Source organism: Protopterus annectens, chromosome 4.part1, assembly GCF_019279795.1.
Source record: "Protopterus annectens isolate FY-2018-M chromosome 4.part1, PAN1.0, whole genome shotgun sequence".
In the NCBI taxonomy this organism is placed as follows: domain Eukaryota; kingdom Metazoa; phylum Chordata; order Ceratodontiformes; family Protopteridae; genus Protopterus; species Protopterus annectens.
Genome location: NC_056734.1, coordinates 113,195,392 through 113,209,378, shown reverse-complemented (window position 1 = coordinate 113,209,378; position 13,987 = coordinate 113,195,392). Strand labels below are relative to the sequence as shown.

Below are 13,987 nucleotides of genomic sequence, written 5' to 3'. Positions count from 1 at the left end.
CTTGGTATAGTTCCACTGTACTCTTTCCAGTTTATTCATGCTTGCTTCCTTATAAGATTTCCATATTGTTATTCCATACTCAAGTTTGGGTCTAATCATGTAAAAGCAAACAATGACTTCTTCATTTCTGATTTCCTAGACTTTATAAATCTTTTTATACAACCTATAAATCTGTAGCTATTATTGACCAGTTGGTTGATTTGTTTGTTTGTGTCTTTCGGCTTTTCCCAGTTAGGGGTCGCCACAGCGGAACTCCGGTCCGCTAATGATTGGTAGTTGATTTTTACGTGCCGAGTTACCAGCCCTGATGCACAACCTTCAACGATATGATTAGAAAAACTCAAAGCTGGATCTTCCCATACACCCAGGTCCTTAAATGAGTCTACAGTTTCAATCACTGTGTGCTGTCTTAAACATTCACCTTTCAGTTTATGTCTCCCAGATTTTGTATGCTTAGTTTTTGATGTATTTATCAGCATTTTATTTTCCTATGCCCAAATGGCCAATTTAGTCGAGCTCTTTTGCAGATGTGCCTGATCTGTAACACATGTAATCCGTTTACCCAATTTCAGGTCCTCTGCATCTAGACTGTAGAACACCTGAGATAAAAAAGTTAGGTCTGAAAGATATAATCTAAACAAGTAAGGGCATAGGACAGAACCCTGTGGGACACCCTGACTGTCACCAAGAATTTCACCAATTGTTGTATGATACTTGCCATGTCCTATCCAACTTGGACATCACTATTCTACAGTTCCATTCTTTGGGAGGCCAGGGGATCTTGTCCAGTCTTCTTGGAGTAGACACTGCAGGATCAGGTTTTTCCCCATGCTGTCTGCAGCAGCAGCTATACTACCGTGCCAACTGGGGAGCTACCCAAGGAGCAGACGAGGGACATGAAAGCCTCTTGCATGATATACCAAGGAGAATAAGGGTCTACAGACTAATCTTACTTTTGCCTCATCGTCTCCAGTCTCTCCTCACATTTGAGGTCCCCCAGGCACGAGAGAATGGTGGGGAACCTGAAGCCTCATCCTGTTTGAACTCTCCTCAGTAGTCTCCCATGACAGACATCAAGTGCCTCCTGTTACACTGATGCTTCAGTCTTGGTCTCAGAATGGACTGGTCTGAGAGGTAAGAGGAAGGGAGTCCAGAAACACATGAGGCATCCTCACAGGGACCAGGAATCCCTATGTTCTGATGTAAAAGTGTGGGAAGGCACATCTTCAGTCAAGTGAATATCAGTCTAGTATGACCATCACTGGAACGGTCACAGTGGATGCCTACGTAGTGGTAGATAGGGCCAGACCCAGATGGTGATCTCGAAGATTGCTGGTACAGACACACTCTGATCCTTTGCCAGATTCCCTGACCCCAGTCATTTGTTCAACACCAAAGTCTGACATTGAAAGTTTTTACCCTGAAATTTGGAAACCTAATGCAGGAACTCTGGAAACCCCAGCATTCATCCAAACACCTATATAAAGGGATCCATCCCCCCAAATTTTGATGCTACTCCTCCCTAACCCCAGAGACACCAAAAGCTTGGTAAATGCCTACCGAGCCAGCCATGAAGATTGCACCCCAATACTTGAAGTTGTCTTCAAGGCGGAGTTTCCCTTATATGCTGACACTGGCAGCTGCAGTTCAGAACTTGGCCACATGGGGACCAGAGCTTACATGTAACCTGGTGAGTATGGCTGAGTAGTTTCAAAGCTGGGAAATGCAGAAAAGCCTGATTTAACCCCAGCACCAAAGGTAGGGAAGGGCTTGGGACATCATTTGCTGAGCCATTGCAGGTATAACCTGCATTAACTGCTTCCACCATCATCTTGTACTACAGTTCCAAAGTATCTCAGTGGCAAGATTTAATCAAGCTGGAGGAAGCAATTCTGTAGGAGAGCATGTAGTCACCTCTGCATCCAGCGAGGATGAGTCCCTCTCTTTCCTGCCATACGTGATAGAAGAAAGGTATGATACAACAGAGTCAGGCATCTTAGAATCCTAATACCTGTCGTGCTTAGATACTTCCTCAATTGTAGCTTGCCTTAAAAAGTGAACATTACAGTTGGCATGACATAGCTTACCTGACTCAGTGTACAACTTCTGTAGTCTGTACTTCTTAAATTCTTTGTCCTTTTCCATGTACCTGTCTAGGGCAAGGCCCATCTTGGAAGCTGATGGTGTATACTTACCTCTTCCATTGTCAGAGGAGAGCTCAATCCAAGGGGACACTCCTTGCCTAATTCTGACTGAGAGTGGATAGCACTCCTTCCTTTCACTTCACCATTAATAATTTTCTTTTCTTGCCTTGATAGTACTAGCATTAAAGGCTTCATAATACACATGGAAGTGTTTCTCTGTTAAACTGAACATGTTTCTGTCCAGGGAACTTTTTTTTTAATGTATATACATTTATCGAATGTTACAAACCACTACAAATTGCCACAATAGACAAACTACAGGATAAAGTCATAAATAGCCAGAATCGAGAATAATTTGCAGAAACAGTTAGGCCAAGCTAAGTACTAACTCAAATATCTGGAAAACTAATAAAAATCAAACAGTTGACTCATATTCCAAAGCAGTAAGCAATAAATAATTACATATCCCAGAAAAAGCCAACTTTAAAGTAGTAGCAAAGAATTTGGAGCTCATTGACTCGAGTGCAGTACAGAAAAGTAACTACTTACAACTAGAAAAAAAAAATGAAAATGTGAAATTTGCTGGTATAGTCTAGGGAAAACGTTTCAAAACTCTCTGATGCAGTATGCAAGTACTGTAAAAGAGATCTGAAGAAGTTTTCTTGAAAAACATGGTAAAAAAAAAAAAAGGACATGAGGCTTAGAAAATTTTCCACTGCTGAGCTGTCAGAGTCCTGTTAGAGTTTATCCTGCAAGTCAACAAGGATGGGTATCCTGATCTTAGATCTTGTAGTTTCTATTTGGCTTTAAACTAGTACTATTGGGCACTTTATCATTTGTAATCTGCTTGAAACTAGCATTTACTAAATGTTCAATGTGTATTATTATTTTGGAGCTTTTCTCCCTGGGCCTCCACTGAAAATAGACATATGTCCAGTTGGACTATCCCGGTCAACAAATGTAAAATAAAAATAAATAAATAAATAAAATTGTACTGTTGGCCTGGAGATAATGTAGTACAGTGATAGATTTCTATGATTTTTAAAGATAGGTGATGGTGCTATTTCCTGTACTGGCTCAGATATTGTGGTAAATAATTGTGAAGCCTACACAGCAGTGTTATAGCATAACACTGAAACAATGAACATGATGTACTCTGATTGCATTGTAGGTCTTGAACCCCATGGGATGGGATGCCTTTGGGCTACCTGCTGAAAATGCAGCTATTGAGCGTGGTTTGGACCCGGAAGAGTGGACCAAAAGGTACTGTAAATAAACCAGTTTACAGAATAATAATACACTCTACATACTTTTTAAATGTTCGCAGTGAATGTTTCTGAGTTATGCTTTGATAGTATTCTTTGAATTGGAAATAAATGTTGCAGCTTGTTTTTGTCCCTTGTGAAGCTCCAAAGCAAGGATGATGTATAGCATTGTGTCAAAAAGTTGGTGACTTGGCCTGGGAATTCTCTGTTTTTAAAACACTTGGACGTTGGAAAACACTGCTTCTGGACAAAGACCTTCAGCACAATCCAAACAACTTTATAGACTTGTCTCCACATAGTTCCATTTTTTTACACAAAATGGAACTTAGTATAATACTTTCATTCAAAGCTAAAAGAAAAACAAACTTCAGAGATGCTTCAGTCTGATGGCAACTAAATCAGTTCATTCTGTTTCATCTTTTTCCGACCTTGTTCTTGATCAAACCATTTCTTACCAACAACACAAGATCAGCCATTGCTCACTCCCAACTTCTATCCACCCTACTCTATGCATTTCCCATTCTGACTAATCTCAACAAAACTGAACTAAGCAAAATGGAAGCCTGCTATAACAGAATTGCCCGCTTTGCTGCAAATTGCTCATATAGAACTCATCACTATACTGCTTTGAGACAGCTCCACTGGCTTGAACTGCCCAACCTCCTAACCTACAATCAGCTTTGCCTCTGTCATTCTATCTATTACCTCCCCAATAAGTGTCCTGCCCTCAAAAACATAGTACATCACTCAGCCAAAAGGCCTCTTAGATCATCAAGCAAACTACTACTAGAAGTCACCAACAGCTACAATAGCTTTGGAGATGCACTATATAGTAGTACAGTGGCTAAAAAATGGAACTCTATCCTTACAAGCATTCCAAACACATCATCCAAAGCCTCCTTTAAAGACCTCATCAGACAACATCTCAAGGAAAGTTGGCAGTGCCATGATTGCTCCCCAGGCTAGTGAAAGCGGAAAACACATACATACAAAATCTAGAGCACTTGATAATAGTTTTCAATCTTACTCACAAACACTGGCTAATCTACAGTGTATGTACTGTACCTGTATTCTACCTATGTTCCAAATTTCAGCTGTACACCACAAATCTATTAATTACCTTTATTTTTAAAATTAATATTTTTTTGTTTGTTCTCTCCACTGTAACTGTTTATGTGCCGCATACCACTGTAAAACATGTCTCCTGTAATTTGTGTGTATACTGATCATGTCTAAATAACTAAATGTGTCTATAATTTTTCTTTGTGGAGCTTTTCTCCCCGGGCCTCTGCTGAAAAAGGGCCTTTTCGGCTCAGTCAGACACCCCCGGTTAACAAATGTAAAATAAATAAATAAAATAATAACATTGTTCTGATCCCCTACCCACAATGCTCCTCTCCTACAAATCCCTCAGATCTCATTTGTAGCTCTTTGACTACCATTGGGAATCTGATCGTCTGAGCTCCTCTGTGCTTTTCCTTGAGTTTTCAGCATTTGTTTTTGTAGTGTCTTTCTTTCTTTCTTTAATAACTCCTTGTCATATAGATGTTTACTAAAAACATCCAAAAACTAATAGGCACAAGACAAGGCAAGTGCACACTGCAAAGTCCAACAAGGTTTAATAGCTGAGTAAAACAAGCTTACAGCAATCAGTAGTCCGGTGCACACTCCGGTAACTGTGAAGCAATAAAAAGTTAAAAACGATCTGGCTGCACAGAATCCAAGTCACAAAGTGTAAAGTGCTTTTCGTTAGGAAACACTTATTTATTTATTTTATTTTACTTTTGTTAACCGGGGGTGTCTGACTGAGCCGAAAAGGCCCTTTTTCAGCAGAGGCCCTGGGAGAAAAGCTCCACAAAGAAAAATTACAGACACATTTAGTTATTTAGACATGATCAGTATATACACAAATTACAAGAGACATGTTTTTACAGTGGTATGCGGCACATAAACAGTTACAGTGGAGAGCACAAACAAAAAAATATTAATTTAAAAAATAAAGGTAATTAATAGATTTGTGGTGTACAGCTGAAATTTGGAACATAGGTAGAACACATACATAGTACACAGGTACAGTACATACATTGTAAATTAGCCAGTGTTTGTGAGTAAGATTGAAAACTATTATCAAGTGCTCTAGATTTAGTATGTATATGTTATCTGCTTTCACTAGCCTGGGGAGCAGTCATGGCACTGCCAACTTTGCTTGAGATTTTGCCTGATGAGGTCTTTAAAGGAGGCTTTGGATGATGTGTTTTGAATGCTAGTGGGGACAGAGTTCAAGTTTTTAGCCACTGAACTACTATATAGTGCATCTCCAAAGCTATTGTAGTTGTTGGTGATGTCTAGTAGTAGTTTGCTTGATAATCTAAGAGGCCTTTTGGCTGAGTGATGTTGTACTAGGTTTTTGGGGGCAGGACACTTAATGGGGAGGTAATATATAGAATGACAGCGGCAGAGCTGATTGTAGGTTAGGAGGTTGGGCAGTTCAAGCCAGTGGAGCTGTCTCAAAGCAGTACAGTGATGAGTTCTATATGAGCATTTTGCATCAAAGTGGGCAATTCTGTTATAGCAGGCTTCCATTTTGCTTAGTTCAGTTTTGTTGTGATTAGTCAGAATGGGAGATGCATAGAGTAGGGTGGATAGAAGTTAGGAGCGAGCAATGGCTGATCTTGTGTTGCTGGTAAGAAATGGTGTGATAAGGTAGAGTGACCTCAGTTTGGCATGTACTTTCTTAATAGTTAAGTTGAGATGACTGTCAAATTTTCGGTGGGAGTCTGTGGTTATTCCCAATAGCTTAGCCTGTGCTTCTCCTTCTCCTAACTTCTTCAGACAATAGTGCTCAGAAAGAAAAAACAAGTTTAAGTACTATCCTAGTGACTCATACTTGTTAAAACAATTAAACCAATTAAGCACAGTTACATAATTTAAAGGTATAATCATAAAATACTGAAGTCAAACAATTTGTTTTTTAAGTCATTAGGTAAAATGAGTGCCTTAGTTTTATAAAAAAACAAAGTTCTGTTGTCTTATAATGGAACATGTAGTAAATTAAATAGTATTAATTAAAATCGTAGTTAGTTCACTTTACTTATAACTAATGTTCGGGGACCCGTGGAAGTAGTAATCTTTTGATTAAAAACTGTGTTGTATAATGTTTCCTTTAACCTATAAAAGATGGGTGTAACTTAGCAATTGTAACCTCCCTAGGGCTAATGAGCATCTATTATTTAACCATCCAACAAAAATAATGTATGTGCAGCTACTATCTCTTAAGGCTCTTTAATTTTAGAACACATAGAATAGTTGATGTTATGTAGTCCAATCTCGCCTACATTCTTACCTGTGGGTTCGGAGCCGAATATCGGCTCAGACTCGGCCAAACTTTTCTAGCTCGAAGTCTTCTATTGGCTGGGCTAAGAAGGTATCCCATGCTGTACTGCTCCATATCCCAGCTCTCGTTTGCCGCTCGTGTAGCTCGGACTTGGTCTCGCTCTTGGCTGTAACTAAGTACCTTTTTTCTAATTCTTTTGAGAGAATTTGTTACAAACAAAAGCTATTTTAATAGCTATTTCTATTTGGTGTTTTTTGGGCATAATCTGTAGTGTGATTGTTTTTTGTGGTATCTGACTAGCTGTTCCAACGGGCTAGGCCAGTTTCAGTTAGAGGACCAAGTCCGTCCCTTTTCTTCTCCCTGTGTTGTTTTTTGCTGTCTAAAACCATTTGAATTAGAGGTTTTAGTGTCTGTCTTCCTTGTTCTGTATGCAAGTTTAGTCTAAAAACCGTTTTGGCCCTAGTCGTCTTAGTGTGTGTCCCTTCTGAGGATTGTGTGTGCTGTTGTTTGTGAAAAATTTGTTCCCGCGCGTAGTGTGGTGTTTTGTGTGACTGTAGTTGTTTTTCCAGTCAGGCAGTGACTTGCTTGTTGTATCGGTATTGTGATTGATTTTCAAGATGTCCAAAGATTCCAAAGAACACAAACCTTCGGGTTGTAAAAAGTGCTCTAAGTGTGGTTACAAGATGTCCATCACCGATGGACATTCAGTATGCGTTTATTGTCTGGGAGCAATCCACCTTCAGGAGTCCTGCAGCTTCTGCCATGCTTTTAGTCCCAGGGTGCTCCAAGAAAGAAAGAATAAGTTAATTCTGAAGGGACTCTTGAAACCCTCGTTCGAAGAAGCCATGGATTCTGCTTCCAGTTCAAAATCAAAATCCACAAAATCAAAAAAGAGATCTCCGGTTCCTTCAGTCTCCTCAAAGCCTCCGGAGAAAGTAATAAAACTAGCTTCGACCTCCTCGGCTCCACTGTCCTTGGGGCCGCAGGAAGTGTCGGTGTTGATGGAACCAGCATCGGCTCCAATTATATTGGAACCTCTTCGGAGCCGATCGCCCAGTACTAGACCAGTGTCACCTGAGAGGAGATCCCGATCTCCCTCCCTGTCCTCCAAATCCTCCAGGACACTTTCAGATATGGATGTCGATAGAGTGGTGTAGAGGCTCCTTCAGTCACCGGTTTTGGCTAAATTGTTCTCGGCTCCATCCCAGTCGGCTCCGGAGCCCGTCCCGATACCATCTTCGATTATTCCTCCTCCGAGCACATCTCTGTCTTTGGAGCCAGAATGCTCCGCTCCATGTGATGTTCTGAGGTTGGTTCCGATGGCCTCTCCGGGCTTATCTGTGCCGACATCAGCTCCGACGCGGTCGGTGCCGTCCACGGGGTTCGGGACTCGGGATTCTTCAGTTGGGCCCGAGGGGGACACCTCAGAACACCTTTCGGTTCCTAGTCTCTCGCTCGGTGCCTTGGCTCGGGGAACCCCGACTCCTGTCATGGTGTCGGAGGCTGGCCGGTCCTTGGACTCGGGGTGGGGGTGGGGTGGGGGTGGGGCTGCCTTTGAGGCCATGCGGAGTGCGCTGGCCAGATCTTCAGCCACATCATGTGGGTCGGTCATTCTGTCCCCTACCACTCCGGTGAGAGCCTCTGATCACCACCTATCTGTAGACAGTGGAGCCCCAAGGCCTAGGGATACCCCCATGAGTGGTCCCCAAGTTTTTGAGGGCCCCTCAGAGTTTTTGCCTGAGGAGCCCCCTAGAAAGAAAACGTGCAAGAGGAAGCACATAGACTCCCAGGATGAGTCTCTCACCTCAGATACTGACCTCGAGGAATCGGAGGGGTCCCCCAAGTCATCCTCTGATGATGTTTCTTTCTCCAACATCCTGGAGATATTGAAACAAAGAGGTGACTGGCCGTCCAAAGCCCCCTCCGAGGAGGAGTCGGTCTTCCTGAAGGCCTTTGGGGCTCAGCCCTCCGCCTCCTGGGTGTCCCCACCCTTCAACGAGCTCCTGGATTTAATTTGTCGGAGGGTGTGGGAGAACCCTGATTCTGTGGAACCCGTACCCAGGAGACCCAATAAATTTCTGTCTGCTCCCCCGGGTAAGGAGTTTTTGTCCAAAGGAGTCCCTGTGAATGCCATGGTGGTGGCGGCGGCCACTCAGAAGGAATTAGCCGAGACTTCTTCCTCTGTCCATCCTCCTAACAAGGAGTCTAGGACCATGGACCGGTACGGGAAGCGTACCCTCTCGTCATTAACCTTTACCTTACGGTCGCTGAACTACCTGTTTCATTTTACTCTGCTCCAGAGAGATCTCCTCAAGGAGTTAGGACATACTCTCGCGGGTAACGTTACTGAGGCGGTGGCCCAGATGGTTAACGCCCAGGTGTCTACCCTCAATTCCATCGTTAACTCCTCCATGCGGCTCATTTCATATGCAGCCGAGGGAGCGAGTAGGGCAGCAAGCTCAGGAGTCACCCTTAGGAGGCAAGCCTGGATGCGCCTTTGTCATTTTGCAGAGGCCTTCAAGTCTTTTTTCACTGATGCCCCCTTTGATGGTTCTTTGTTCGGAACCAAGGTGAAAGACACCCTCACCAGGTGCGAGCAAGAGGGAAAGACTCTGTCTGCTGTAGGAGTCCATTTTTCCCTTCCCTCTAGGCCTTACCCCAAGGCCCAGAGGGGTGGGAAGATGTGATTCAAAAAATCGCAGAGGTTTTTTCCCGGAGCACAAAATGAGCCCCCCTCCAGAGGCAGAGGAGGGGGGGTTATTCAGGGAGACACCGCCCTAGAGGCAGAGGGGGCCCCCGCAATTCGGGAGACCACGATTCCTTTCGCGGCTCTCCCTACCATCGTTCCTGATGGGTTGCCTGACTGTGCGTTTCTGAAGCCAGTCGGGGGTCAAATATCATTATACCTGGAAGCCTGGCAAAGCATCACCCAGGACCGATGGCTATTACGAATAATTTCCTGAGGTTATGTCATCCCCTTTTTGTCAGATCCTCCTCCAGTCAGAAAAATCCCGGACGTTCCACCCAGTCAAAGGGATCATGCAGCTTCAGAGGCTTCAAAGCTGCTAGGAAAAGGAGTCATCCAGCATGTCCCCTCAGACCAGATAGGATTAGGGACTTATTCAAGATTCTTTTTGGTGCCGAAAAGAATAGGGGACCTGAGACCCATATTAGATCTCAGCCAACTGAACAACTATGTACAAAAGTCCAAGTTCCGTATGGTCACACTACAGTTAATTCTCCCATTGTTGGGAAAAGAAATATGGATGTGCTCCATCAACCTCAAGGATGCTTACTACCATATCAAAATGGACAGGGCATCCAGGAGTCACCTACGCTTCCGGCTGGGAGCCAGTCATTTTCAGTTTCGAGCCCTACACTTTGGTCTCACCACAGCCCCCAGGGTGTTCACCAAGTGTATGGTGGTGGTGACAGCTCACTTGAGACGTCAAGGATTCCAAGTGTTTCCGTATCTGGACGACTGGCTCCTCACCACCCCACCTGGCATCTACTAATCCAAACCAGGGACGTTACCATCACTCTCTATCAACAGTTGGGCATAACACTGAACTGGGAAAAATCTGCCTTGTTGCCCTCACAACGTGTCATTTTTATAGGTGCAGAGCTAGACACTGTTCAAATGCGAGCCTTTCTACCGCAGGAAAGAATCAGAGTCTTACAGCAACAGGTGCATGCCCTGCTACCCCTGAGGAAAGCGAAGGCAAGATGGGTTCTCCAACTCCTGGGGACTATGGCAGCAACAATTATGTTAGTCCCTCTAGCGAGATTGCACATGAGGCTCCTTCAATGGCTCCTCTTTGCTCAATGGTCTCTCAAGAGACTTCCACTTTCCCACCCAATTTTGCTCACGGACAGATGCAAACAGGATCTCAGTTGGAGGCTTTGCACCAACAATCTGGACAGGGGAAATCCCTTCGTTCCACCACTCCCGGTTGCCACAGTGACCACGGACGCCTCCCAGATGGGGTGGGGAGGGGCATTATCTCAGCAGGACAGTCCAAGGCATGTGGCAAGATCACAAGATACATCTGCATATCAACGTCCTAGAGATGAGAGCAGTGCTACTTGTGTTGCAGGCACTTCAGAGCTTTCTACCTCTCGGGACTATTGCAATACACTCGGACAATATGTCAGTGGTGTGGTATCTGAACAAGCAGGGAAGAACCAGATCATACCCCCTGTGCAGAGAGGCCATGTGAGTGTGGCAGTGGGCAGTATCTTCCTAACGGTCTCTGGTGGCAATGCACATTCCGGGGAAGTCCAACATGATAGGCAGACAGGCTAAGCAGAGCTATTCTGATGCCTTACGAGTGGTCCCTGAATCGTCTAGTTGCAGAACGAATCTTCAGCAGATGGGGTCAGCCTTGCTACAACCTTTTTGCCAGCCCCCTCAATGCCAAATGCAGCAGCTACTTCACGCTGATCCCCCCACAGGGGGAGTCACCCAGGGACTCTCTAGTCCACGATTGGCCCTCCGGTCTGCTTTATGCTTTCCCTCCGTTTCCCTTGCTATCAAAAATGATTCAGAAAGCGCAATCCTTGGGAAGCAGAATGATTCTAATTGCTCCACACTGGCCTTGTCAAGTCTGGTTCCCCTTTCTCCATCCTTACATTGTGGACACACCTTGGACTCTGGACCCACAACCAGACTTACTGACTCACATGTCGGGACAGTTCCACCCCTCTCTGCGGACCCTCCGGTTGACAGCCTGGCTACTCCACGTCCGTCGTTAGTTAGGCTTCATCACTTTTCACCTGATGTAGTTCATATTTTATCTTCCTCTCATAAGCCCTCTACTAGGAAGATTTATTCCAGCAAATGGAAGAAGTTTTCTATTTGGGCTCATACCCAAGGAATTGACCCTTACACAGCTCCAATTGCTTCCATCTTGGAGTTTTTGTCTATGCTTTTCCAGCAGGGCTCAGCGTCCACTACCATTAAAGTTCAGTTGGCAGCGATTTCTAATTTTCATGTTGCTAATGAGCCTAGTCTGATGGCTCACAGACTCTCTAAGGCTTTCCTGAAGGGCACTCTGTTACTTCGTCCTCCTGTCTCAGAACCGATCATGCCATGGGATCTAAATTTAGTTCTGCAAGCCCTTACTTCACCACCCTTTGAGCCTGCAGCTACCTGTGACTTAAAATTCTTGACCTGGAAAACTGCCTTTTTAATAGCCATCACATCAGCCAGACGTGTTTCAGAAATTCAAGCTCTTTCTATCAAACCTCCATACTTGATCTTTCATAAGGACAGGGTTTCTCTTAGACCAAACCCTTCCTTTCTTCCTAAAGTGGCGTCCATATCTGATCTTAATCAATCTATTGAGTTGCCAGTGTTTTTCCCCATTTTTCAAACAAGGCATAATTTAAATTTCATCAATTGGATGTACACAGACAGTTACGTTTCTATCTGCACAGAACCAAAGATCTCCGAAAATCTGATCAACTGTTTGTCTCCTTTTCGGAAAACAGAATTGGGTCCCCTGTCTCCAAAATCACCCTATCCAGATAGATATCAAATTGCATCTCTTTCACTTATCCCTCAGGGGGTAAAGACCTACCATTTCCAGTCAAGGCTCACTCTACTTGGGCTGTATCTACATCTACAGCCTATCAGGCCAGATTGACTATGGATGATATTTGTGCTGCAGCTACCTGGGCATCTCCTCACACCTTTGTTACTCATTACAAGCTGGACGTGGTATCTAGGGGCAGGTCTTCCTTTGGTTCCACAGTACTCAGGAGTATCTTCCTCTGAGCCTCCCAGGATGTAGGTGCTGGGGACAATGTCCCACGGGTAAGAATGTAGGCGAGATTGGACTACATAATATCAAGAAGTTATGTACTCACCATAACGTTCGATGTATGTAGTCCATCTCGACTCACATTCTTACTTACCCTCCCACCTTCCCCCATCCTGGAGGATCTGGAGGTTAGGTCTAGTTTTTAGAGCTCCCTTCACCTTTAGTTTATTCCTCTTTACTTGGATGTTGTTATGCATGGGGTATGAGTGTGGTGTTCACAGCAAACTAGATCTGGGGATATGAAGCAGTGAAGCATGGGATACCTTCTTAGCCCAGCCAATAGAAGACTTCGAGCTAGAAAAGTTTGGCCGAGTCCGAGCCGATATTCAGCTCTGAACCCACGGATAAGAATGTGAGGCGAGATGGACTACATACATCGAATGTTATGTTGAGTACATAACTTCTTGTTATTTCATTCAATCCCCCCCATTCTACCCCCAAGCAACAGAGGAAATACAACACAAGGAGGAACAACAACAACAGGAACAAGAGGTGACCTTTCACCAAAGGGTCAGTTCAAACAACCCCTCTTGTAAAGTTGTAATGAATAAAAGCAGAGATTTCAAAATTTACAACTTTACCGAATAAACTATTGACCCTCTATTAGTTGACATTTTCGCAAAAGGACCTGCATTCATTACAACTCATGCTACTGATTTAGGGTCCTTATTACTGGACTTTAAACTTTACACTCGAAAACTCAATTTACAATTAATGTTGGGTAACAGGAACTACAGTGGGAACCCAAACGTGTGTATTTCTAGTACATTTAATCCCCCTTTACACCCGTCCATTTTACTATTTGAAAGAATGTGCGAAATGGACTTTAGGGCTTTTATTAACCGTCAGCACAAGTCTGAATTAAGGACCAACTTGAACAAGAACGAAAGAGAAGTTCTAAGCAACTTTAGACTTTTACCAGTCCGCCTAATGAAACCTGACAAAGGGGGTGGACTGGTCATTATGCACAAAATGGACTACAAGGAAAGAATGGGGAAGATACTTGAAAGTAACGCATATATTAAAGTGAGCCAGAACAAATTGAACATAGCATACAACCGTATCAGAATGTTCCTGAATGATATGTTCATTGACTCACTCATCGACCTTGACATGTTTAACTGTTTTGTCAGTACCATCACCTAGACTACCTGTACTTTTTGGAATACCTAAAATCCACAAGAATCAAGGAGATTCACCTATGCGCTCTTTAGTGGACGCTCGACAATCAATCACCCATTCTTGTGCTAAGGTGATAGATGACATTCTGAAGAGATTTGTGGCCCTGGAACCTCAGATTTGCAAAGACTCGTGGACATTTTTGATGAGTATTAACTCTTTAGCTTATAATGAGCACTTTTGTTTTTTTAACAGTGGATGCTTGCAATCTATACACGGTGATCCCACAAACCTTGGGAA

At 43.7% G+C, this 13,987-nt stretch overlaps 1 protein-coding gene across 1 annotated transcript in view; it reads left to right on the top strand.

Annotated features, from left to right (window-relative positions):
- LARS2 (leucyl-tRNA synthetase 2, mitochondrial) overlaps positions 1-13,987 on the top strand; it is a 1,850,943-nt gene that overhangs the window by 285,825 nt on the left and 1,551,131 nt on the right. The window contains exon 3 of the mRNA XM_044070015.1: positions 3,316-3,407. Coding sequence (XP_043925950.1) covers positions 3,316-3,407 — 92 coding nt within the window. The remainder of the gene's footprint in view (positions 1-3,315; positions 3,408-13,987) is intronic.